Source organism: Akanthomyces muscarius, chromosome 5, assembly GCF_028009165.1.
Source record: "Akanthomyces muscarius strain Ve6 chromosome 5, whole genome shotgun sequence".
NCBI lineage: Eukaryota > Fungi > Ascomycota > Sordariomycetes > Hypocreales > Cordycipitaceae > Akanthomyces > Akanthomyces muscarius.
This window is the reverse complement of record NC_079245.1, coordinates 2,412,826-2,437,565: the sequence shown is the minus strand read 5'-3', so window position 1 is coordinate 2,437,565 and position 24,740 is coordinate 2,412,826. Positions and strand designations below refer to the sequence as shown.

The 24,740-nt window shown below is 53.1% G+C and overlaps 7 protein-coding genes across 7 annotated transcripts; 2 read left to right on the top strand and 5 right to left on the bottom strand.

Annotated features, from left to right (window-relative positions):
• Window positions 1-430: 430 nt before the first annotated feature.
• On the bottom strand, window positions 431-2,400 carry LMH87_010104 (uncharacterized protein; the record flags this gene model as incomplete). Its single annotated transcript, XM_056197210.1, has 2 exons — window positions 431-1,767; window positions 1,899-2,400. 2 exons carry the CDS (start codon window positions 2,398-2,400, stop codon window positions 431-433), a joined length of 1,839 nt encoding a protein of 612 aa, XP_056054282.1.
• A 2,427-nt stretch (window positions 2,401-4,827) lies between these two features.
• Window positions 4,828-5,702, bottom strand: LMH87_010103 (uncharacterized protein; the record flags this gene model as incomplete). The annotated part of the gene is made up of 2 exons (XM_056197209.1): window positions 4,828-5,345; window positions 5,414-5,702. The coding sequence occupies 2 exons, from the start codon at window positions 5,700-5,702 to the stop codon at window positions 4,828-4,830; spliced, it is 807 nt and encodes a 268-aa protein (XP_056054281.1).
• Window positions 5,703-7,669: 1,967 nt separating this feature from the next.
• On the top strand, window positions 7,670-12,496 carry LMH87_010102 (uncharacterized protein; the record flags this gene model as incomplete). The annotated part of the gene is made up of 2 exons (XM_056197207.1): window positions 7,670-11,656; window positions 11,858-12,496. The coding sequence occupies 2 exons, from the start codon at window positions 7,670-7,672 to the stop codon at window positions 12,494-12,496; spliced, it is 4,626 nt and encodes a 1,541-aa protein (XP_056054280.1).
• Window positions 12,497-13,584: 1,088 nt separating this feature from the next.
• On the bottom strand, window positions 13,585-14,405 carry LMH87_010101 (uncharacterized protein; the record flags this gene model as incomplete). Its single annotated transcript, XM_056197206.1, has 3 exons — window positions 13,585-14,099; window positions 14,224-14,294; window positions 14,401-14,405. The coding sequence occupies 3 exons, from the start codon at window positions 14,403-14,405 to the stop codon at window positions 13,585-13,587; spliced, it is 591 nt and encodes a 196-aa protein (XP_056054279.1).
• A 784-nt stretch (window positions 14,406-15,189) lies between these two features.
• Window positions 15,190-17,810, bottom strand: LMH87_010100 (uncharacterized protein; the record flags this gene model as incomplete). Its single annotated transcript, XM_056197205.1, has 3 exons — window positions 15,190-15,257; window positions 15,312-16,063; window positions 16,117-17,810. 3 exons carry the CDS (start codon window positions 17,808-17,810, stop codon window positions 15,190-15,192), a joined length of 2,514 nt encoding a protein of 837 aa, XP_056054278.1.
• A 259-nt stretch (window positions 17,811-18,069) lies between these two features.
• Window positions 18,070-19,291, bottom strand: LMH87_010099 (uncharacterized protein; the record flags this gene model as incomplete). The annotated part of the gene is made up of 3 exons (XM_056197204.1): window positions 18,070-18,682; window positions 18,741-19,000; window positions 19,073-19,291. 3 exons carry the CDS (start codon window positions 19,289-19,291, stop codon window positions 18,070-18,072), a joined length of 1,092 nt encoding a protein of 363 aa, XP_056054277.1.
• A 1,333-nt stretch (window positions 19,292-20,624) lies between these two features.
• Window positions 20,625-24,153, top strand: LMH87_010098 (uncharacterized protein; the record flags this gene model as incomplete). The annotated part of the gene is made up of 7 exons (XM_056197203.1): window positions 20,625-20,748; window positions 20,808-20,846; window positions 20,908-21,025; window positions 21,081-21,808; window positions 21,862-22,321; window positions 22,371-23,615; window positions 23,688-24,153. 7 exons carry the CDS (start codon window positions 20,625-20,627, stop codon window positions 24,151-24,153), a joined length of 3,180 nt encoding a protein of 1,059 aa, XP_056054276.1.
• Window positions 24,154-24,740: the final 587 nt, after the last annotated feature.

Sequence of the window (24,740 nt, the reverse complement as noted above, 5' to 3'; positions counted from 1 at the left end):
CCAGAGTTTCGTCGCGCAACTATGCTTTTCAATTCCAAGGGTATCCTTACATGCAGCAGCCAAGATGGAGCAAATGAAACATATTCGACGCCGTGGGTAAAATACTCAAAAATGTCTTTTTGTCGGTCCGCTTGTGATGATGCAGTCAGTCGTAGCAAAAGTCTTATCCCTTGAAAAGATACAGCCCTCCAAAAAAAAAAGATGTAATATCCGAAACGCCTTGCATGTGCCGTAAATGAGGAGAGATGATGCCGTTTTTTCTTCGTTTCGCTTTTCTTTGGTGACGTACATGCGTGGTATCGCTTTCTTTTTTGGTTGACGTACATGTGTAATGTCGCTTTTCTTTTTTGTCGAATTATGTAATGGGGTTTCGGGTCGTTATGTTTGGGTGTTTCGCTGTAAATACAAGTCGTAATTCAATCGTAGATGCTCACAGTCGACGACCAAACATGTAAGAACCGTACATGCCTCCCACTTCAGAGACGACCGTGGGAATCTTGCGCATGCCCCAGCTCTTGGCACCCATCTTCCAGGGGCGGTGGCCGTGATCAAAGTTGGGCTCGCCGGTATCGAGGCGTCGGAGCCAGTAGCGGCTGCCAAATTCGTGGGCCAACCATCCAACACGCTGCAAGTTCTTGTTGAGCTTGGCAGCGCGCTCATAGGCGCGCTCCGAGAGCTCGACGACCTGCAGAGGGGCCGAGGCGGACGCAAGCAGGGTGCTGGCACTGCCAATGATGGTTTCAATGTCGCAAATGTCAATGTACTTGAGGTTGTGAGTCTGCCATTGCTGATCGCGGAGGAATAGGCGGTGAATATCGCTCATAGCAAGACCACGACCGACAGCGAGCTCTTCGAGCGTGTGCGACAGCTTGCTGAGGTGGTCAACATGAGAAGGATCCATTCTGCTGCCTCGAAGGTTGAGGGACTTGAGAGTGGTTGGCAGGTTAGGGAGGAGGGCGTCAAGGTCAGTCTTGCCCAAGAGCAGATGAGTGCTGGGGTCGGCACCGAGGCTCAAGAAAACGAGATTTCTGGTAGCAGGGTGGGAGGTGACGAATTTGGTGACAACATCGGCAGACAGCTCCTTGCACTTAGCAAGGTTCAGGTGCGTCAGTTTCGCGGTTTCGGGAATGGATAGAAGCGCCTTGTCAGTGACTCGCGTTCCAGCGAGATCGAGATGGGTGACGTGAGGCATTCTGGGGAGAATGGTCTCAAAGACGGCGGATGGAAGGCTCAGACACTTGTGGAAGGACAGCTTGGTGATGGTGAGGGTCTCGGGCCAGGGATCGTCAAGAATGGCCATGAAGGATTTCTTGAATAACAGAGAGGAGCAGCCACAAAAGTCCATGGCGGACAGAGAGGGCATGTCGAAGAGGAGCTTGCGAAGCACATCAGGGCCAAGGTCGTCGTCAATGTACTCTTGGGCGAGGAATTCCTGCAGGCGAGGGGTCAGGGCGAGGCAGTGGAACAGAGTCTGGCTGGTGAGATTCTGAGCCTGAAGACGCTCGGCAGCCGTGGAGAACATGATTGAGGGGTTAAAGTGGCTGAAGTCGAGACGACGGACAATGGTGGCCAGGGCAGGGTACTCGGTAATTGTGGTGAGGAACTTGCGGAAGATGCGAGAGTGGGGGATGGTGATGTGGCGATAGAGGGTGAAGAGAGTACGTGCGTGAATGGAACGCGAGGTGCGAAGAAGCGACATGAGATCGGTGTTGCGGGTGGTGAGGCCGTTGGGGGGTATCTCGACAACGAGGAGATCGATAATGTCACCTAGTGAGGGTTAGCAAGGCAACTTACTCGAGAAAAGGTACATGGCTATGATGAGAGAAGACTGCTTTCACTAACAAAAATAGAGATCGATGATGAAGAAGGCAAAGTTTAGAACTGGTTTGTTTACATACCCAAAATTTCGCTTGGTAGACGCTCGAGAGGCGCGGTGGAAGTGGGATAGATGCCGCCGGCGCGCGGCTGCTCGACCTTGGGGGCGGGCTTGTCCCAGGTCATGGACAGCTTGTGCAGGTCCTCGCAGCTCCGGCTGGCCATCTTGCCCTTGATGGGAATTTCGCGCCATCCCTTGAAGCCCTCGGCGGGATACCAGAAGCCGTGCAGGCGCGAGTTGGGCTGCGTGAGGGGCGCCTGCTGAAAGTAGGTGGGCTGGGCGGCCTCGGTGCTGGGTGACTCGTCAAAGACGTCCTCGGGGGCCTCGATGTAGGACGAGATTTTGGAGCGGGTAAAGGTCTGGGCGAGGCCGTCGTCATTTTCGCGGACCGAGGAGAAGGAGGAGCGCGAGGTGGCCTCGGAGGCTGAGGGAGACATTGCACGCGCCATGCTGCTGCCCTTGACGAACATGGCTGTGTCGAAGTCGAACACCTTGCGGCGCCCGGCTCCCGTAGGCACGGCCATGTAAGTGTCGGGAGGGGTTTCGAGGGTGTGTTGGTCCGCGGCTTGGGACTAAGAGTGTTGTATTGTCGAGGAACGAAGCAGACTGTTTCTCGAAAAGGGTCTGCTGGACGTGGTTGACGGTGGGAATAAAAAGTAGTGATGTTGGAGGCGAAGGAAAATAATGAGTCGCGGGGTCAAGCGGGCGTTTGCTGGGCTTTGTATTGTGCGGTCACTTTTATTTTTTATGGCTTGGCCGTGGTGGTGGTGGTGGAGTGGGCGTAGTGAGTACAGTAGTTAGTGGCAATGGCCAGCTTCGGCTTTAGTGACTAGCGCAGACGGGTATTAAAGTTGGCCATCAAGTATGCATGCAGAGCTGCTGCATGGGAAGCGTGCGTTTGAAGGTGGTTCTCAGACACCGAAACAGCACAGGAAACAATTCTGGAAAATTCTCGAGCTCGGGTGTGGTGGAGGAGGGCAGACAAGAAAAAGGAGGGTAGCAAGGGCGAGAATGGGGAGGCAGAGGTTTTATGAACAAGGCGAGTCGTGGTCTGTCTGAGGAGGAGACCCTGTGTGGGCAGGCGGAAGGCGTGTAAGAACAGGAGGGTGTAGAAATAACCAGGTAGGTAGGTAGGTAGGTAGGTAAGTTAGTCGTGTGGCATGCAGTGGATTGTTCAGTGCTTGAGAGTGGACTGTCGCAGAGGTCAGGTGGTGTGTGCCTGCGCCAGTCTGGTGGGGTCCCTGTAAGAGCACCACACCTAGGTAGGTAGGGAGAAGAAAGGAAGAGAGGAACAGTCATGAATAAAAAGAACATTAAAGAGCCCATCATTGAAGGTAGTACGTAGTTGGGTTTCCATCGCTGCAGCACCATTGCATTGACAGGCTTTGTAGGTGCCTAGCTACTGTAAAGTTTCTTGCGATACAATCTGGGACGCCGTGAATGATGCTCGCTGCCAGCCTAGGTACCTACTGGTAGTGGAGTGGCAAACCCGCTAACAAGCCCGTCTCGTCTCTTCTGCGGGCCTCGAGCCAGAAGCCAGCAGCCAGAAGCCAGAAGCCAGAAGCCAGAAGCCAGTGGCCAAAGGGCTTACAAGCTCGCTCCGGCTAACGCCGCCCGGAACAGCGAGGCCGCTGCCACCAGAGAAGAGAGGTGACCAAGTATCTGGGGGTGGCGCCACGCGCTGCATAATTTTTCCTTTTTTTTTTTTTTTTGCTTCTTTTCTATGGGGCCTTTTGTCTTCCAGAGCACCGCTAAATAGCATCCTTGTCCCACCCCGGCCATTTCTGCCGTGTTGGACCGACAGTGGCACTGCGTGGACAGTCAAGATGGCATGGCGGCAAACTACATAATCAACAAAGGCCCTCGCTGTATTCTGCCGTGTCGCATCCGCAGTGGCCTGGTCTTGGAAAGCGAAACTCGCTGCGACGCTACCTGGTTGCTGTTAGTCAGTGCTAATAAGCTTAGACAGAAGAGTGAGACAGCAATGTCTGTGCTCACAGTGGTCACTTTGCCGCGCAGCATGACCAGTAACTACTGCACTGCAGCACTTGCGCTGGACAGTATCGAGCCAGACATCAACAATTGTGCGCTACGTTTTGCCCCCAGCCAGCCTCCAGGGCCGCCTCGTACAGCACTGGTAGCACCACTCCGTCATGTGAGCGGCCCCGAGATGCCGGGACCTTTATTAATGTACTACCTACCTTATGGATAGTAGCACCGTCATTAAGAGGCGGAAAAGTATACCAAATCCGAACAGGGCGCTGGCACTGGCTGCTTCGAGCATTTTCCCCAGATGACAGCCCCAAATGTTCTCGACGCCACCACCCACCCATCCCCTACTAACGTTGCTGGTACCCATGAGCCATGTGCCAGAGCCAGCCAGCCCAAGCAACCTCCGGGCACGGCCATCCAGCCATCGTCAGACTGCATGCAAATGTGGTAATGAAAACTACCCTTGTCAAGCCTCAACATTTTCCATCATTCGGCTCCTCTGTCCTTTACTTGCCTCCTCTTTGGTGATTGCACCGATTGCCGTTCCTTCTTCACAGCTGACAACACATGCTGCAATTCCAACAACTCAGCATTCCATTGAGAACAACGTCGTGCTCGTCTTTACTCTTTGCCAGACACACCCACGGTTACAATTAGCCTTTGCAACGTCGCACTAGCTCACTCAGCCCATCTCAACACATCTCATTACCCCGACTTTTTTCCTTCCCCATCACGCGCCCCCCCTGCTTCTGAATCTGCCACGCCACCACCACACCATTCAGTGCCTGCACGCCCGTCGGAACATCGGTGTTTTTTACTGCACGCTCCCGCACCGACTGTGCATCCTGTACGAGCTCTGCAGCCAAACGCTCTGCAGCCAAACCTTGAATCTCATCATAATACATGTAAACATATAAACATATAAACATGTAAACATGTAATTCTATTTATTTTTATTTTTAAAACGACTGCACACCCTGCCCGTCGACAACTTTACCCACGTCGCCATCACGCTCCCCCTCAATCACCTTTTTCATCAACACACCACCAACCGAAGGATCCCCCGCTCCACGCGCCTTGAGCATCTCCTTTGCGCCGCCCAGGTTCGTCGCCAAAAATCCCGGCGAGATGCTCCAGACCTTGACGCCGTCCTCCTTCAAGTTCCAGTGCCACGCCAGCATCATCATGTTGAGCGCCGTCTTGCTCGACCGGTACCCGTCGGGGCTCATGGCGTTTTGCTTCGGCCACCCGGCCGCCGGCGGCGGGCCCGGGTAGTACGTCTTGTGCATCGTCTCGAGCTGCGCGAGACCGCTCGTCAGAAAGAGGAGACGGGCGTCCTTGGTCTTGGACTGCAGGAGCAGAGGCACAAACGTGTGCGTGAGGATCTGGGTGCCCGTGACGTTGACGTCGTACATTTGGTTCCACGCCTCGCGCATCGTGTACTCGCCCTTGGCCATTTTGAACTCGAGCGAATGGCCTACACGATGGTCAGTATCGACAGACTTGGCCAAGTCTGTAGTCGTTTGGAAAGGGGCGGCAGCATACCGGCATTGTTCACTAGCACGTCAATGTAGCCAGGCCCGGCCTTGACCATCTCGTACGCGGCATTGATGGACTCGTCGCTCGAGACGTCAATCTGAATCACTTCGATAACGCTGCATGTCTCGGGAAACTCAGCACGCAAGGCCGAAGTCGCCTCGTTTCCCTTTTCAACAGAGCGGCTCCCAAGAAAGACGTGATACGCCCGCGCAGTCTGCCCAACCAGTGCCCGCACTGTCTCGTAGCCGATGCCGGTATTGGCGCCCGTGATGAAGACGACCATCTTTTCAGCCATTTTTTCTCGGGATAATATGTTCAGATGATGAAATATGGTAACTATGTTTAGCTTACTGTCAAATTCTACTCAAAACTCTTGCCAGAACCTCAACGCTGCATTTATAAACCTGTTGATCAGCTCTGACGTCCTCATCAACGCATCACTAACATGCACGCTGCGGAAGGCTCGGAGACCAAGAGCTGACGGCACCGACCCAGCCCAGAGCGCCAGCGTCCAGTGACGGCTCTGGTTATACGACCTCTTGCAGTAGGCTCAGCCTCTAGCCCCGGTGGCGTGTCGCTACTTGTGAGGACGCTCCGCTCTTTCAGCCGAGTTCGGCTCCGCTGCGCAGCCTGGAGGGGCCCTCGCCCTACTGGTAGGCAGCTGTGCTCCTCAGCAACTATTTTTACTCCTGACGACATGGCCGGTTCATTGCATCTTGTTCGAGTCCGAGCACGCACGACACCGAGGGAGTTGCACAATTGATGACGGAGAGCAGCTCGGCGAGGCAATACATGGCGTCAGCTCGACTTCTCAGTAGCACTGCGCCTTCACGCTGGCGCCCTTGGAAAAAGTAGGGTCGGTCACAAGACCGATATTCTTCTCCCACGCCTTCCGCTTTTTAGGGAGCAGAGTCATCCGACTTCACGATGCCTCTCTGGCTTTTAGCGGTCGCGGTCCTAGTACGCGCACACACACACCCCGCCTTCCACCCCGACAGTAGCCAAGGCTGTTCTCCTCAAGCCACTGGCAGGAAAATTGAGGACGCAAATCTACATTGCGCCACGGAAAGTTTGCCATCCAATGGCTGCTAGGGGAATTAGCAATGCCAGCTTGTCTTTTCGGACTCTGGCCATCTCTTACACCGCAATCCCATGCCCACCCCCCCCCTTTCCTTGTCCAAAGCCCCATCGGCAGCCGCCGACGCCTAACCCAGCGCACTAACTAAATTTACTGCACTGTCATCCCAGCATGGGAAAAGAAACAAATCCGTCTTTGGCTTTGACCCCGTAATTTGCTGCTAGTTTTTCTTTTGCACTTGCCCCTACACCGAAGCCAACCGTCTCCAGAAATCAGCAACTCCGCGGGGCGTAGCCAGCACGAGGCACCACTATCAAATCTCAAATACTAGCAATCGTAACGGCCGAATTGCCCATTTGCCCATCTTCAGCGCCTGGGTGGGTTGCTTCTGTTTTAATTGATCCGCGGTTACCCCTCATTTCAGCGCCATGCAGCATCGTGTTAGGTAATTGATTCCAATACGTTTCGCCCATCTCGACGCCATGGCGTTCCATCATCCACCCGTCAAATGTATCAAAGATCTTCCCTCGTACTACCAGAAAAACTGAAAGGCGCGCTGTCGTTGCTTTATGCACCCCGCAAAGCAGTTCCTGAAAGCCCATCAATTTCAGGACAGAGAATCTGGCGATGTGAGCTGCGTAAGATGGCCCGCGGCGGGCCGTGTTGGGCGTCGTAGTACTCTATGTAGGTGAGCGGAACTGGCTGATTTGCCAGACCCTTGCTCTCGGAATTTTAGGCAAAGTATTCCCGGATTTGTAAAATGGTCTCGGCTTTACTCGCAAGCCATATACATGCAATCGTGGGCTAATCTTACTGTACAAAGGTATAGCCCATTACGAGTATGCTGAAAAGCGAGGTCCGTCTGCGTCTGCGAATCCGCGGGCAAGGTATTTGCAGCGCCTGCCTTGGCGGTAAATTTGCAGCGCCTGCTTTTGGCGGTAAATTTACAGCCTACGCTGTCCGCTCCCTCATTCCCAGCATGAGACACTTTTTCTACTTGGATATTTCGCCTTGCTTGGTGGGCGATTGGCTATGCAGTGCTTACACATCATGCATGGCACAGCCCTCTCAGCCGCTTTTCCTTGCTCGTCCTTGGGCAGCATTTAGGCAACGTCTGATGCAAATCATTCTTACAAGTTCAACTCTCACAGCGAACCATAGATTTTCCTGAATGAAAAGCAACTATGGAACCGGTCGGCTTAGCTGTCGGCGTCGTCGGCCTTGCTGGGCTCTTTAGTGTTTGCCTGGATGCTGTTCAGCGTTTCGATGCGTGGAAGAAATTCGGCGACGAGCTCGCGACTCTTGGCGTGCGTGTCGAAGTCCGACGGCTACGTCTGGACAAATGGGGTCAAGCCGTTGGGCTCAAGCAAAACAGCGCATCTGATATTGAAGGCCACCACCATCCTGCACTGGACGACGCGCGCACTTCGAGAACAGTAAAGACGCTTCTCACAACAATACAAGAGGTCTTCACGAAGAAAGTAAGCGCGTTGTTCACAGACGAAACGGAATGTGCCGGCTCCGGTGGCGATCTGGCCGCTCAGGATCACTTTGGCGTATCGTCCACATCAAGGCGCGCCAGACTCAGGTGGGCCTTCAAAGATAAGAGCACTGTCAGGGCAGCGGTCGAAGAACTTGCAGGGCTCATACAAGATCTGCATGACTTGGTGCCTCCTCTTGGAGACGCGGAGGCTCAGAGAGGGCTGCGGTTATGGCTTCTGGGGCGCCATGCACCAAATGAGGTCTTCGAAAAAGCCCTCAAGGGAAAGCTGGAGAACACATGTCAATGGATCTTTGGTCGTCAGGAATTACTCGGTTGGGCCTCCTCAGACTTTTCTAACTGCTCAACCAAGCATTTGTGGATTCACGGTCCGCCAGGTTTTGGCAAGACGGCTCTTTGTGCAACACTGCTACAGCACATCAAATCTACGTTTACAACGCCGGTTGTTTCTTTCTTCTTCTCATCCGATGACCTCGAGAGCCGAAGAGACCCATTCGTGGCTCTCCGCTTGTGGCTGGTCCAGCTCTTACCTGAGCCAACTGTTTTTTCTCGACTGCGTAGGAGTTGGAAAAATAGCCAGGGCCAGGTTGCCACAGCTGGAGATGTCATCGGCGCATTCGAAGAGGTCATAAAGTCATTTTCGGAATGTACTTTTGTCATGGACGGCATAGACGAGTGCGAGAACGGAGGCGTGACAAATGACAACAGCTCTGTGACCAGCTTTCTCAAAACTGTTAGCTGGATTGCGGACGGCACCAACACGCGCATCTTGATTACGAGCCGCGAGGATACGGCCATTCGGCAAGGATTCATGAACAATACGGGCGCTACCGTCGTCGAATATAAAATTTCGCCACAGGACGTCCGCCCAGACATAGACGAGTACTCTCGAGTCGTGGTTCGCCAGAAGCTCATCGGGAGAGACGGAAATACGTGCGAGGACTTATGTCAAAAGATGGCTGAACGCTGCGAAGGGCAGTTCCTATGGATCAAGCTAAAGGGGTCACGTCTCAGCAGGTACAAGGCTGAAACGTTGCTCAAAGCCGAGATTGAGAAGACGCCCTCTGGGCTCGACGATCTTTATGGTCGAAATTGGGATAGAATTGGGGCCATTGAGGACCCGGATGACAGAGAGCGAGCCTATGCGATGATGAGATGGGTCAGTTTTGCGACACGGCCTCTGACTGTCGCCGAATTGACTGCAGCGTTGCTCGTTGACCTGAGCTGTGACAACATGCAGCTTGATGAGATCCCCTACTTGCTCGAGGACGATTACGTCGAGAATGAGATCCTGAAGATGTCTGCGTCGCTTCTGGAGATACATGAGCCTCTCTCGGAAACAGACGCGCCCGACGCCTCAGCGCAGACTGTGCATTTCACACATTTCACGGCGAAACAATACTTCATCCTCCGCATGGCCGAAAAAATAGACACGTTGATGGTGAATGAACGCCTCCGTTCTTCAGTACAGGTGGCGTGTAATAATGAGCTTGCCAGCAAGTGTTTGCATTACATTAGCATGGCTCATGTTTGGAAAACCCCCAGCGAAAACGTTCATCCTATCTATCGGTCATTTCGCGATTACGCTGCCGATGAATGGTACGAGCATGCTGCCGCCTCTGACCATGATGAAGTATTTCGACGAGCAAATGAATTCTTTACCGAAAAGGGTTCAATTTGGAAGTTGTGGCGTGACTGGTTCGATTTTCAAGAAGCAGTTGAAAATGAGCCACACCAAGTGGTCGACGAAGGACCGCTCTATTACGCAACACGGTTCAATCTTATCGAAACTGCCAAGTACTTGATAGAAAGTGGCCACTGCAACGTCAACGACATACATCTACGTTCAGGACTCACGATTCTACAGCTGGCAATCTTACATGGGAAACCTGATATGGCGCTGGTTTTACTGAATGCACGCGCCGATATATTCATACAAAGCAAATGCGGTCACAATGCACTCCATACTGCGTCTCAAAGAGGCGAGCTAAAACTCATGGAGAGTTTTCTGGATAGAGGCGTAGATGTCAATTTGCGTAGCGATCCCATGTCCACTCCGCTGCATTACGCATCTTGTCAAGGACAAACTGCTCCGGTACAGATGTTGCTGGACCGTGGCGCTAATCGCTCCGCCGTTAATAAAAAGGGGTTTACTGCGCTGCACCTAGCCTCAAATGGCGGGCATCTTGAAGTCGCTCAAAAGCTCTTGGAAGACTGCTCTGGTATAAGTACTGGGGGGCAACATACGATGTCACCGTTATTTCAAGCAGCCGTCGACGGTAATGTGGGCGCCGCAAAATTGCTGCTCGAGCGCGGTGCTGATCCTTTTGTCGTTGATCACAAAGGCTTGGCATTAACTCAAATTACTGCCCGCTACGGCCACCTTGGTGTTTTTCAATTGCTTCTGGATGCAGGGCTCGACGTCGATACCCAGAAAGGACTGACGCCTTTACATTACGCCTGTGTCGGTGGACATGCTGACATGGTCCGTATGCTCCTGGCGCGGGGAGCTAACATTAATGCAATGTACGAGGGACTGGGGACCCTCCACGCTGCTGCTTTCTACTGTCATCTCAACATTTCCGAGATTCTTTTAAGCAACGGCTTGGATCTCAATACTGCCATTAAAACACCTTTTCACATCGTTGCAGGCCAGGGCAGCGTTGGCATGGTCCGGTTTTTGCTGGAATGCGCAGCAAATATGTCTGACATCAATCGAGATAGCCAGTTGATCCCGTTTCATGCTTCAGTCACACGAGATCAATCATCAGTCGCCAAGCTCCTCATCAAAGAAAATAACGCTTTCGGAGTCAATGCTAGAAGCAACGACGGTTTTACTCCAGCATATCTCGCCGCGAGGGTAGGACATGCGGATCTACTCCAAATGCTAATTGATCATGGGGCAGACATTTGCATACCTAACAACGCAGGCTCAACAGCGTTCCAAAAAGCTGCTCTGTCGGGCGACGTAGAGACTGTTCGTCTCCTCATCAAGCAAGAAGCCAGATACTCAGCACTTGACGAGGGTCATTTCGCCGCGAGGTATAGCAGCGCATGTTCTATAGGGCATGTGGAAATTGTAAAATTTCAACCCCAGGGCAAGGGTGTTTTAGAAGCGCAAAATAATAGTGGTTGGACTCCTCTTCTGTTTGCTTGCGCAAAGTCCCTGACCGATATCGTCGAGTTGTTGCTGGATGCCGGAGCTGATCCGACGGCGAAGAATGACGCGGGACAGACGCCCTTACACATAGCCTCGATTCAAGGAGCCACAGAAATTGCCAAGTTACTGTTGGGCAGAGGAGTAGATACTAATGCTATTGACAATGATGGCTGGACTGCTACCTGTTATGCCGCAGTTACAGGTCGCGCTGATATATTGCAATTGCTGATCGACGCAGGCGTGGACATTCGGACGAAGGAGAAAAAGGAAATCGGAGTTTTTCTGGAAGCAGCTTCTGAGGGGTACGAGGTGATCGTTCGGCTATTTCTTGAGCAAATGATGGATGTCAATGCCGTCAACTCTTCAGGGGCGACGGCGTTGCACAAGGCCGCAATGAAAGGACATTTCCAGGTTGTTAGGCTGCTTCTAAAAAATAGTGCAACCTTAGAAGCCAGAGATGAGCTAGATTGTACCCCTCTTATACTTGCCGCAGCAAAAGGGCATACAAAGGTGGTGGAACTGTGTCTAGAATCTGGGGCCGTCATTAATGCCGTCAGCTCCGAAGGAGCGACGACAGCCTTACACATTGCTACAGGGAAAGGACACTTCCAAGTTGTCAAGCTTCTTCTTGAGAACTGTGCAGCCTTGGAAGCCAGAAATCTGCTGGGATTTACTCCTCTTATGCTTGCCGCAGCAAAAGGGCACACAAAGGTGGTGGAACTGTGTCTTGAATCTGGGGCCGTCATTAATGCCGTCAGCTCCGAAGGAGCGACAGCCTTACACATTGCTGCAGGGGAAGGACACTTCCAAGTTGTCAAGCTTCTTCTTGAGAGCTATGCAGCCTTGGAAGCCAGAAATCTGCTGGGATTTACCCCTCTTATGCTTGTCACGGTACGGGGACAAACCGAGATGGTGGAATTATGCCTTGAGTTCGGAGCAGTCATCAATGCTGCCGATCTACAGGGCTATACACCATTGATCTGGGCCTCATTTCTGGGTAATGTTGATATCGTCGAGTTGCTACTAGGGAGAGGAGCAAACTTGGAAGAGACCACTGTGGTTAGTGAGACTCCGTTGTATGTCGCCTCCTGGCAGGGGCGAACAGCCGTTGCCAAATTGCTGCTAGAAAGGGGGGCCAACAAGGATGTGACAAACATTTTCGGTCAGACACCATTACTCTCGGCCTTCTGCGAGAGTCATTTCGATATTGTCAATTTACTGGTAGAGAATAGCGCTAATATAGAGACGAAGTGCCACTGGGGACAGACACCACTCTCGGCCGCCTCTCATGTTGGTCATGCCGCTACTGTTGGGCTCCTTCTGGAGAAAGGCGCAAACATGGAAGCGTGAGACATCGATGGGAGGACTCCATTGCTTGTCGCATCCGATCAGGGCCATGCTGAGGTATGCAGGCTTCTGCTGGATAAGAGAGATTCTGCAGAAGGCGTTGACCTAGAGGCTAGAGACAGGTTTGGGCAGACAGCGCTTTCCATTGCCGTCAAGCTTCGAAAATACGCCACTACGCGCATTCTTTTATCCACTGGCAAATTTCATATGCTGTCTGAGGACCAGTTTGGTCGAACACCAGTCTATTGGGCCAAGGAACTCGGCTGCGCCAACATGGATGATTTCTTTTCGCTTGCGGACGGAAATGAGTAGCCGGAGTGTACAGAAGACAAGGCGGCGGCGACAAAACAGGGAAGGGATGCTAAATAGCAGCTCGGGTCCCACCAACGACGACAATCTGCAGAACGGTGCAGGCGACGAATCCGGCCAGCACGCAGATAGCGACAGCCGTGCAAATACATCGTGTGCATATTGACGATACCAAGGTCGATGGGACTCCGCGCCTGCGAGTGTTGCTTTGCTGGCTCGAGGACAGCTGTCCTGTGCAGCAACTGTTATGATCCAAGGGCCTACTGTCTGAATCCAGAGTACAGTGAAATAGAAACGCCAGGGAGGCTTTCGTTGAGTACTAGCCCGTGGGTTCACCGTGTCTCGGCTAGCGATGTTTTTCATTTTCATATTTCATGTCATTCAGTGACCTAGTTTGATCTATGTTCAACATCTCGCTTCTATAGCAAAACGCATTCCCATGTGCTTTTTCCTCTTGTGTGCATGCCTCTGTGACATCTCGAGACATGAAGCCGTAACAAAAAGGGAGGCCGAAAATGCGTATATATAAAATCCGCAAAAAGCAACAAAACGTAACCCATTGAGAAATCCCAAAAACTTTCTGTAATAAAAACAAGAAACACAAAGACTCCAAGCAGGGCACTTTCGGTATTGCCCCTCGATTTTTTGTCGATGTCGCCCCACTGGCTCGACTGTCGTTGATGCTCCGGCGTTTCTTTTTCTTTTCGTCTTCTCCTCGTCGCAATGCAATATGGTACTCCATGACTTTTTCTCCCCACGTTTTTCCTTTGTCATGCACGCGTTCAGTCCATGTCCATGCCGTCCTCCTCGACCTCGCCGTCCACGCGCATGCGCAGCCTGCGCTTCTCCGTGCCAAACGCCTTGCTCTTGTACGCCTTGGTCGCGGCCTCCTCCTCGGCCTCGACGTCGACCTCCTCGCCGGCGGCCGCCATCTCGGCGAGGCGCTTCTTCTCGCTGCCGCGCATGCGCGGCAGCAGGTGCTCGTTCTCGGCGACGAGCTTGCGGGCCGTGGCCAGCTCGCGCGCGCGCTTGCCCGCCATGCGCTTCTTGTAGAAGACGCGCTCGCGGCGCTGGCGGATCTCGCTGACGCGCTGCATGGCGCCCAGCGTGCGCGCCACCAGGTCGCGGTCGTAGCGAACGGGCTCGTTGCGGCGCTGGCCGAAGAGCAGCGTGCTGTCGACGACCATCTCCTTGCCCGCGTTGCGGCGGTATGCCTTGGTCCACTTGAGCTTGCGCGGGTTGCGCTTCATCTTGAAGTTGCGGTGGCACTTGGATCGGCAGAATCGGAATGATTTTCCTGTGGCGGGTGAAAGGCGTCGGTCAGCAAGCGTGCTCCATTAACCAGAGGTTTGGGCTGCCATCTTCTCTCTTTTCAAAGGGAGTCTAGCTCTGAAAAGCAATGCCAGTCTTGAAGTGCTTACCGTCATTTCGTACAAAGGTAATACCCTTGGACGGGTAAGAGGGTCGTCCGCAGAACGAGCAATCTTCGATACTATAAAAACGGCAGTTAGTAAATGCATTTTTTTTCTTGATGACCAGAATATTTGGCTGCTCCTTGAACAGTCAAAAATTCCGGTTCCCGTAAAATTCCCACGTACCGCATCTTGTCTGCTTCTCGGCCGTCTCTTCGTTTCCAACCTGATTTTTCTTTGGCACAATGTGCTTTTCGCCGTCGCTGATAAACCAGACCCCATCAGTGAGCCTGTCTGCCACTTTTTTTTTTTCTGCCACCTTAGTCATCGTAGTCACCGCCCAGCTCTTTTTTCCCAAAGTGGTTCCCCACACCCACTATTCCGATCAAGCGGTAAACCGGTCCACTGCGGGAACGGATTTCAGGCTTCATACCACTACCCTGGAGCTGTTCAAAAATAGGTTTGCTTCTTGTCAGTGGGAAGGGGTGTGACAGGATATCGTCAAAGTTGTTTTGTTTTGATCTGAAGGTTCTACTCTTTCCTAGCAGGCGGGACGCTGCGGAATTATTCCTGTGACATCCAGTTAGACTACTCCTGGGTGTTGACTGCCCTGTTCCCTCATATGTGGAAGGTTTTGATTCTCAATTTTTGCTAGAATTTGCATACACAATATAGGTTCATCATATTCAAACAATAGTATGCTATGTTCTGGTTGTCTCGAGCCAATAAATCAGGTAAAAGCCTGCCCAATAAAAACACTATGAAGCCAACTGGTGAGGAATTGTGAGCGTCCGCGGCACCAAAGCAAAAGACTCCTGCATCTGCAATCCCATAAACGCCTTGTGTTATTCATGCTCAGTTATTTGAAAAGACATCACTTCAACAAGTCCGAGTAAATCATCACCTCTTCCTGCTAGACTTTCCATACGCAACAATGCAGCACCGGCGTTTGGGCTTTCTGCTGCGCCCACTTTTCTACCGGGTGCTGATTTTTTTACCGGCCAATCTGAGCCGTTCCTTGCAGTCTTCGCAATACCATTTTGCTGATTATGCTGTTAGCTATACTCGCGATGTTGTTGTCAATGAGGCACACATACTTTTGGAGCCTGGTGCGACCTTCAGGCCGACACAATCCAAATGGAACCACTCCCGCTCGCAGTCATCCGAGTCACAAGCAACCATCTCACCATAACTGACACTGTTGCAGTAACAGTAAGTTGGCTCATCACCGTCAATGTCGCCTTCGTCCTCTTCTTGCATGCTGCTGGTTGCATCATCGTCGGCAGCTTGCTGTGCAACAAGATGGGCCGTGCTTCCCTTGCGCTGAGATTTCTTAGCATCATTGCGTGCTCTTGAAGCTCGAGCAGCGGCAGCGTCCTGAAACGTCGCGAGCGCTGGCGTTGAAGGTTTGCTTGCTCTGCCGCTCTTGGTTGTAACTGTGGCAGGTTGCGGCAGTGATGGTGTGGACTCTGTCTTGATTTCAGGCGGTTCCACCCTGGTCTCTTTCTTGGGAACTGGGGGTGCCGCTGTGGTAGTATGGTCTTGCTTGTCGCTATCCTTTTTGCCAGCCTCGGTCTTGAATGGTAGGGGAACATCAGTTACGGTTGTGGGCTTCTCGGAAACAGCATCGGGCTTGTCCGCAGTGTTGCCATTCGTGACCTTGGCTGTGACAGAGGGGCGACGAGCCTTGCCAGTCTCTGAGGCAGAATTGACGGAATTTTGACGGGCTCGTGAAGATGCGGGTCGAGGCGCGCTTGTAGGTGCTGGTGATGCCCCAGTCTTTGGCTCGGAGATGTTGTGAACAACCGGCGACGATGTCGTAGATGGAGTTTTGCCAGAAATGGCGGGCCTGTATACCTTGTTAGCCAACCGAACGCACCTAAAGCTTGATTTTGAACATACTTCTTCTTTGGGGGCGCGCTGCCTGTTGGTAGTGCGCGGCGCTTTTTGGCTCCCTCTGGAGCAGGAGTTGCCCGAGGGCTACTAGTCTTAGCTTTGGAAGCTGTGCTACCAAGCGCAGAGCTGATTGACCTCTCCATGGGAGTGCCTCCGGCGGCCGCCTTTTCAGTCTTGCGCCTCTTTTGTGGGTTTCCATTTGCGGTGCCAGAGATACCGAGACCGACATTGTCGCCGTCTTCGGCCTTTCTGGCTTTGCTTGACGGCTTCTTCTCGCGAGGGCCATCCATTTCAGCGCCATGATTGGCATTTCTCATGTTCTTCTTGGCCTGAACCGCTTGCTTTCTGGCGTCGCTCCGAGCCGCAGCCTCGTCGGCCAAGGCTTGGGCAGCGGCAGAAATAGCAGCAGCGCCATCGCGCCGAGCTCGCTCGAAGCTGGACTTGCCACCTCGATTTTCAGGGTATGCCCAGTGCGTTGCGCTGCCCCATTTTGCCTCGTCGCTAAATTCGTTTTCGAGGTAGGGCCAAACATCCTCGACGCGGGCCAGTTGGTGTTGGAGAGCTTCATTGGCTGTGGAGATGACGTGGTTCTTTTCCTCGAGTGACACTAGCATTTCTTGTATTTTGAAAGCGGTCTGACGAAACAGCTGTCGCCGAGGGATGTTTGTAGGGTCGAAGACACCGGCCACGGTGCTGGGCTCGTCGGTCGAGGCTGGCGCTAGAGGGTTCGTCTGCGCACCGCCAGTCGAGCTACCCTGGGCACTCATTGGCGCAGATACCGGCGCAGCAGTGCTCGCAGCATCATGCTGAGACTGGGCACTGGGAAGAGAGGCTTGCGTGGCAGCAGAGACGAGCTTGAAGAGCTGCTCTTGGGGGGCGAAAATTTTGGCGTCAACCTCCTTGAGTAGTGTAAAATGGCGGACCAACTCTTTCGGAAGAGCAGTCATTGTATCCGCAAAATGCGTTATCGCTGGGAATATGTCGATGGGCTGGTCGCCGACCGGGCGAGAGGCGGGCGGCTCTCTGGCGCCCACACGGCCAGCATTGAGGGAGCTTCGCGGGGGGTTCGTGCGAGTTTGTCGAACAGGCTGCGACCTGCGATGCGAAGAGGGTTCGGCTGGTAGAAGCTTGGCCGACTTCATTGTGAAGATTGCCGTCGCCGAGGCGGTGGTTGCGTGCGGCGAAACGAGTGACGAGAAGAGGCGGACGAGGAAGAGCGCGACCGAGCGAGGGGTGCCGTGGGAAACGAGGTCTGTAAGGCAGTAATCGTAGGGTGTAGAGAAAAAGTGACCTTGGATCGGAGATGCCCTAGGCCATGGCTCGCAGGACGACGCTGCAACAGCCGGACTGAGAGGTGGTGGTGTTGTGGGAGCGAGAGAAATGGGGGAATGCGATGACGGCTTGTGCGAAGCTCGCTCGCGAAATTTGGCGGCAGGCGCAGCGGCGACGCTGGCAATGGGTTGATAGCAGCGGGCGGGCAAAGTACCCAAGATACTTTTTGGGTACGGCTGATAATACTGGGGAACGCGCTGGGTCACGTCCTGGAGAAGTTGCGGCGAGGTACCGCTGCGGTACCCGGCCAGCGCACTGTCAATCCCCACCGGCCAGGCCGTGGAGAGGGCCGAGAGGCTGCCAAAGCCGAGTTGGGCGTCGCGGGAGGGCAAAGATCGCCTCGGCTGCTGACGGTTTGGGAAGCGCATCAATCGGTGCAATCTCGATTAGAGTACGGACATTTTTCACGAAGTAGGAGTATTCCAGTCACTAGAATTGTTACGTGTTGGTGACAAACAAAACAAAAAACACGCCACTAGAACCTCGACCACGGAAGCTCCCAGATGTAAACGTATGCAATTGCAAACAAAGTGTAAACCAACTTGGCTATGTGAAGTATAGGTACGATTCAGCTCATCTATGCTAGCCGCAGTGCAAATAACACGGTTCGGGTATATCTCCCACTGCCTATTCCATCGCCCGGCGGACCTTGTTGCCCTTGATCTGCACCGAGCCGTCCCTCGCCTTTTGCTTCTGCCTCCACTGCCACTCCAGTAGAACCCACACAAAGTGCTGCAGGTCAAAATCTGGCCAGAAGCACTTGAGGAAGAAGATGTGCGTATCTTGATGGCATTGCCAGAGCATAAAGTCACTGAGACGCTCCACACCACTGGTGCGGACAAAGACGTCCAGAGGCGGATCGAGCGAGGTGTACATGTGGCTGTCCAGAGTATCAGTCGTGATGGACTCGGGATTGGGGAGAGAGTCGGTCGAGCTTTTTCTTGCGCGGACACGAGGCTGGGGTGAGTCGGGCAGGAGCGTCGAAGAGGAGTCGCCCGTGTCGCCGTCCACATCCTTTTCGGCGTCGCCCTCGGCACGGTGGTCTGGTGAAGCATCGCGGATGGTCGGAAGCGTGTCCCGGTCGTCATACTGGGAAGAGAGGACCTTTTGTCGGATACGTGAAGGCGAGAAAGGAGTGTTCTTGGGAGGAGGAGGAGTGAGGAAGTCTTGGACGGTCTCGCGGATCGCGGTTGTAATTTCGGCTCGAGAAGTGTAGGGAAAGCAGATGTTCAACACGGCCCTATCCACTGGTTAGATGGTTGCGAGGGAGGCACCATAGTTTAGCATGCATGACATACTTGTTATTGTGCTTTGTTCGGGCGACTGCCTTGTCAACCACTTGCAGGACATCGTCGCGAATCATGTCACGCTGGCCGAGGACGCGCACACAGGCGCCATAGCGATCCAGGATGTCTCCATACGTAGTAAGCTGCTCAAGCTTGACCTTGGCAAGCTGCATGAGACCCTCGACCTCGTATTTGGGACGATTGAAGTTTTCAATGCTAAAGGCATATACAGTGACGACCTTGACGCCACACTTGTAACATATTTCCATAATCTGGCAAGACAGAAGTTAGCCAGAAAAATCGACTGCATAACAGTAAATCAAATCGCAATGCCCGTAACTCACCCTGGCAAGTGCTTCAAAGCCGCGGTGATGACCCTCGACTGTTTCCATTCGGTGGGTACGAGCGTAACGTCTGTTGCCGTCCATTTCGAAGGCGACATGCTGGGGGACGGGGCCCTGCTTCAGGGCACCGATGAGGAGCTCGCGCAGCTGGTTAATGGCCCATTCTCCTGGCGGCGATTCGAGGATCAGTCGGCGGAGTAGCGATACGGTGCTGGCCATGGTGGTCGGTTGTGCGGACGTAGCCGGCAGATCAAGAAATTAGGGAGGATAGATGGCGGAAGAGAACGATGGGCGCTGAAAGAGCAGGCCGGCAGAGAAGGAAAAGAAAAAGAAACAAAGAGCAACCGCAAAGAAACTAGTTAGATGCAGAGAAAACGAGAGACGTCCCGGACATGGTCGCCTCGAGAAGTGGTGGCAGAGAATTATGACGAAGGTGATGAGATGAAGCCACGACAACCGTGGCGAAGCTGAAGGTTTTCACAAGCCAACCAGCTTACAGGCCTACGAGTCTCAGAGCCAAGCCACACGGGCGGTGCGGCGGTGCGCGATGGCCAAGGACGCTAGGTCCTCCCTCACTGTTGAGTTTTAAGCATGCTTTTTACTCGCCAAGATGTCACGCTCTGCTGGCGACCAAATTAGCAGCGCCGTTGGTCTCTGTATCTAATTTCTCAGTGGCTCTAGGAAATGTGCGCCGCCTATTTCGGGCATTTGGCTGCAGCAAGGCATCGAAAATGATCTGCCCGAAACGTACCTCCGCTAGAGTTGTACGGCGTGCGTCCTGCTGCAAGGCGCTGCACCGTACACTGGCTGGATCGGAAATACATGGCGCCTCTGAGAAGCTCGATCAGCGAGGCTCAACCGTAGCGCTGTCTTAAATAGGCTGTGGCTTGCAGCCGAAAAAAGAAAAGAAAAAAAAAAAAACCAGGTATTGATTCTAATAAGGAAAAAAAATCATCATCGCATCTGTTGTTAAGTTTGCAAGACTGTTGAGATTGACAACCCGTTGGATCCCGGCAGACCCCCTGCAACCACAGTGGCTCCCGCCGTAAAAGGCCACCATTCAGTGGACGCGAACATGCAGCGGCTGTATCCGCTGCTTCGGGCAGCATCGTCATCGACTGCCTGATGGAACTCGACAGCTACAAGCCCCGTGTTTGTGCAGAGTGTCGGCGTAACGTCGAAAATACTCAATAAATACAGTAGAAACCTACTGTGCGCGAATAAACATCCAATTGCATTTCTCATCACTCCATGTCCTGCAAGGCGTCACATACCCAATACCTACGTTAGCCTTGCCAACAGCCATCCAGTGTGCCAGCCAGCCTGCAGGCGGCTTCTGTTATCGGCCACACCCCACTGGCTGCACCGGAATTAGCTCGACAGAGATCACCCAAAAAAATTGCCCCGCCACTTCGATAAGCCGCAACCACCACCACCTGCAGGCTACTGCGTGCTAGGCTCATGCACAACGTCTCTTCACCTCTTCTTCCTACATTCGCTTCTGTCCAACCCAGCTTCCGTTTGCTTCAATTGGCCCCCGTTGCTTTGAATCATGGTTGTTTTTGACGGCCACGAGTACCTCACCGAGGAAGAGCGCCGCCTCAAGGATGATCGCGAGCGCCAGCGCTACTGGAAGAAATGGGGTCCCTACGTCGCTGAACGACAGTGGGCTACCGGTGCGCAATTACCACATCTTTTTTCCCAGACGTTTCGCAGTCTCTAACAATCACTGCAGTTCGGGAGGATTACAGCCACGATGGTGATGCCTGGAGTCGTATGTTTGCTCTTCACCACCAACAGTCCTACAGTCCGTAACCGATCTAACCGACTCCCAGACTTCCCACACGAACATGCCCGGTCGCGAGCCTTTCGCTGGGGCGAAGACGGCATTGCCGGTGTATCTGATACTCACGGCTGGCAGAATATTGGATTCAGTTTCTGGAACGAGAAAGAGTAAGCCGCTCCTCTGCCCGCCGACCACACACATCCGCTTATTAACCCGCTCCAGTGAATTCTTGAAGGAACGCCTTTTTGGTCTCTCCAACCCTCAGGGTAACCACGGCGAGAGCGTCAAAGAAGCCCATTTTCATCTGGACAACACACCTACTCATTCGTACATGAAGTTCCTATACAAGTACCCCCAAAAAGCCTTTCCCTACGAAGATCTCGTCAAGGAAAATGCGAAGCGATCGAAAGAAGACAAGGAATACCAAATCATCGATACTGGCGTATTCGACGAAGATCGCTACTGGGACATTTTTATTGAGACGGCAAAAGAAGAAAATGACCCCGACGAACTCCTCTTCCGAGTAACAGCATGGAATCGTGGCCCCGATCCTGCGCCGCTTCACATTGTTCCCCAAGTCTGGTTCCGTAACACATGGGCCTGGGGTATTGAACCCCCGGAGAAGAAGCCCACTATGTCTGCCAATTCTGAGCTTTCTGCCTCCTCCAACCATTGGAGCCTCGGCCAAAGACATCTCACGCTCTCTCCCTCTCCCGGTGTTGGCTCGACCGGCGAGGATGTTCTGCCAGAGCTGCTGTTCACCGAGAATGACACCAACACCAAGGTCTTGTATGAGCAGAAGAACACACAGCCGTACGTAAAGGATGGCTTTCATCGCTATATCGTCAACGAGGAGAAGGACGCCGTCAATCCCGCGCGAACCGGTACAAAATGTGCTGCCTGGTACAGTTTCAATGAAGATGGTGGCGTGAACCCCGGTGAATGTGCAGGTAAATAACCGGCCCGTACTGCGTATCTACCGCAAATTACTAACGACCTACAGTTGTTCGCTTCCGTTTTTCCAAGAAAGAACAGAGCTATCTCGACGAAGAGGAATTCGACAATGTGATCGAGAAGCGCAAAGAGGAGGCCGACGAGTTCTACTACCGCCTGAGCCCCATGCCCATGACCGACGACTTGCGAAGTGTTCAGCGACAGGCGTTTTCCGGCATGATGTGGACAAAGCAGCACTATCTCTTTATTTGGGATCAATGGGCTAACGGTGATCCTGCAACGCCCGCTCCCCCACCGGACAGGCGATCAATCCGCAACACACAGTGGCGTCACATGTATTGCGACGATATCTTGTCAATGCCTGACTCATGGGAATACCCATTCTTCGCCGCCTGGGATAGTGCCTTTCACTGTATACCCTTGGCCATGATAGATCCTGACTTTGCCAAGAAACAGCTCGACTTGTTTACCAGAGAATGGTACTGCCATCCCAATGGCCAGCTGCCAGCGTGAGTCCTCCTCGCCGCTGCTCCTTGCCGCCATGCTGACCATATGTAGCTACGAGTGGAATTTTAGTGATGTAAACCCTCCCGTCCATGCCTGGGCCACGTTCCGCACGTTCAAGATTGAGCGAAAATTATATGGTCGCCAGGACTTGGACTTCTTGGAGCGTGTATTCCAAAAACTGCTGCTCAACTTTACCTGGTGGGTAAACCGGAAAGACACAGACGGCAAAAACGTATTTGAAGGTGGCTTCCTTGGTCTCGACAACATCGGTCTTTTCAACCGTTCAGAGCCCCTTCCTACGGGTGGTGTGCTGGAGCAAGCAGACAGCACAGGCTGGATGGCATTCTACTGTCTGTCCATGCTTAACATTGCGCTCGAGCTGGCCAAGCACCGCCGTATCTACGAGGACATTGCGTCGAAATTCTTTGAGCATTTCATCCTTATCAGTGACGCCATGACTTTCAGAGAAGGCAACAAGGAAGAGCAGTCGCTGTGGAACGACGAAGATGGCTTCTACTACGACGCCATCAACTGGGGTGGGCCGCACATTCAGCAGCTGCCCGTGCGCTCGCTGGTTGGGCTCATTCCCTTGTATGCCACGACCACTTTGGAGCCGGAACTTATGAACAAGCTGCCGTCGTTCCGTAAGCGTGTCGAATGGTTCATTCACAACCGACCGGATACCGCCGAGCGCAACATGGCGAGCATTAGAAAGCGAGGTAAAGGAAATAGAATCCTTCTGTCAATTGTCAGCAAGGACCGCCTGGAAAAGATCCTGAAGCGCATGTTGGACGAAGATGAATTCTTCAGCGACCACGGCATCCGGTCTTTGTCCAAATTTCACAAGGACCATCCATTCTCCATGGACGTCAATGGACAAGTTTTCAAGGTCGGGTACGTCCCTGGCGACTCCGACAGTGGTTTGTTTGGAGGCAACAGCAACTGGAGAGGACCTATCTGGCTGTGCGTCAACTTCCTCTTGGTGGAGTCGCTACAGAGGTTTTACCTATTCTACGGACCGGAATTCCAAGTCGAATGCCCGACTGGCAGCGGCGACTACATGCATCTTGGCAAGGTATCGGAGGAGGTTCAGCACCGGCTGCAGCATTTGTTTGCTCGTACGGACGATGGAAGAAGAAGTGTTAATGCTGGAAATGACATGCTCGACTTTGACGAAAACTGGAAAGACTATCTGTGGTTCCACGAGTTCTTCGACGGCGACACTGGGCGTGGACTCGGTGCCAGCCACCAGACAGGCTGGACTGGACTGATTGCCAGAATGATTCACGACACTGGGTAAGCTCCGTCAAATGATGCATCTCGATTACGTCCCAAAAGGAACCAAAGAAAACTAATTCCCTCTAATAGTGTCAGCTGTCGTCTCCCGCAGACGCCGCGCACGCCGTCCATCGGCATGGCACACTACTTTGACGACATGTTTCAGCGCAGCGTCGAGGTCGGCGTTCCGCATTCGCCCCAAATGCACCGCATCCGCCGCTCCTCCACAGCGCGCTCCATCGGCGCCCGCAGCGACTTTGTCCTCGACGACAATGACGACGTTCGCTCCGACGGCGCGTCCGTCTCCGACGGCATCGTCCTAACTCACGGTGCCAGCCGCGAAAAGACCGAGGCTGATGCCCACATGCACGCCTACATCTCGGACCAGCTCAGCCGCTACAAGGATGACATGAGCTCGGACCGCTTCTCGCACGCCGACGAGTTTGAGACGACTGCCAACGGCGGCAACAGGAACAGCAGTGTCAACGGAGGCAACAGGAACGACAATGCCAACGGAGGCAACAGGAACGACAGTGCCAGCGGAGGTGGCCATTAAAAGAATATACTCGAGGGACTGGTGTTGAAGGACCATTGGTAGATCACACGTGGTGAAGAAGAACATGCATTACACGAGAGCATCTCTACAACTGATAGAATAAAAATATAGTCAACCTGCATTTTCATACTGCGCACAAGGTTGACATTTTGACGCACTGGAATGCCTCGTCACTTGGCTGCGAAAGTTATTTGAAACCAGCTGCCTATGTGCATGTTCTGAGGATTGCATGTCCCAAGGATTGAGCTCGCAGCAACAATGGACGGACACGTACAACAAACGAGATGAAAATTTGCTTTCTATTTCACATGCAAGCCATCTCCATGCTCTATCGACAGCTTTCATACACGAACAGGCTCAAACCTCTCCCTAGGCACGGGCAGAGGCTCCTGTCCAAAAAAACAAACAAGGGTGTGTGTGTGGTGTAACAAAGAAAAATTAGTATAGGCTGAAAGAGATCTTGGCTCTCTTGCAACCTATTTTCACTTCCCGATCGCTTCCCATCCTTTTCCTGCGCTCCTCCCCTCCCTCAGGTGGCTTTTCGTTGATTCCATCGAAACAATTAAAAACCGTCTAAACCGCTATAG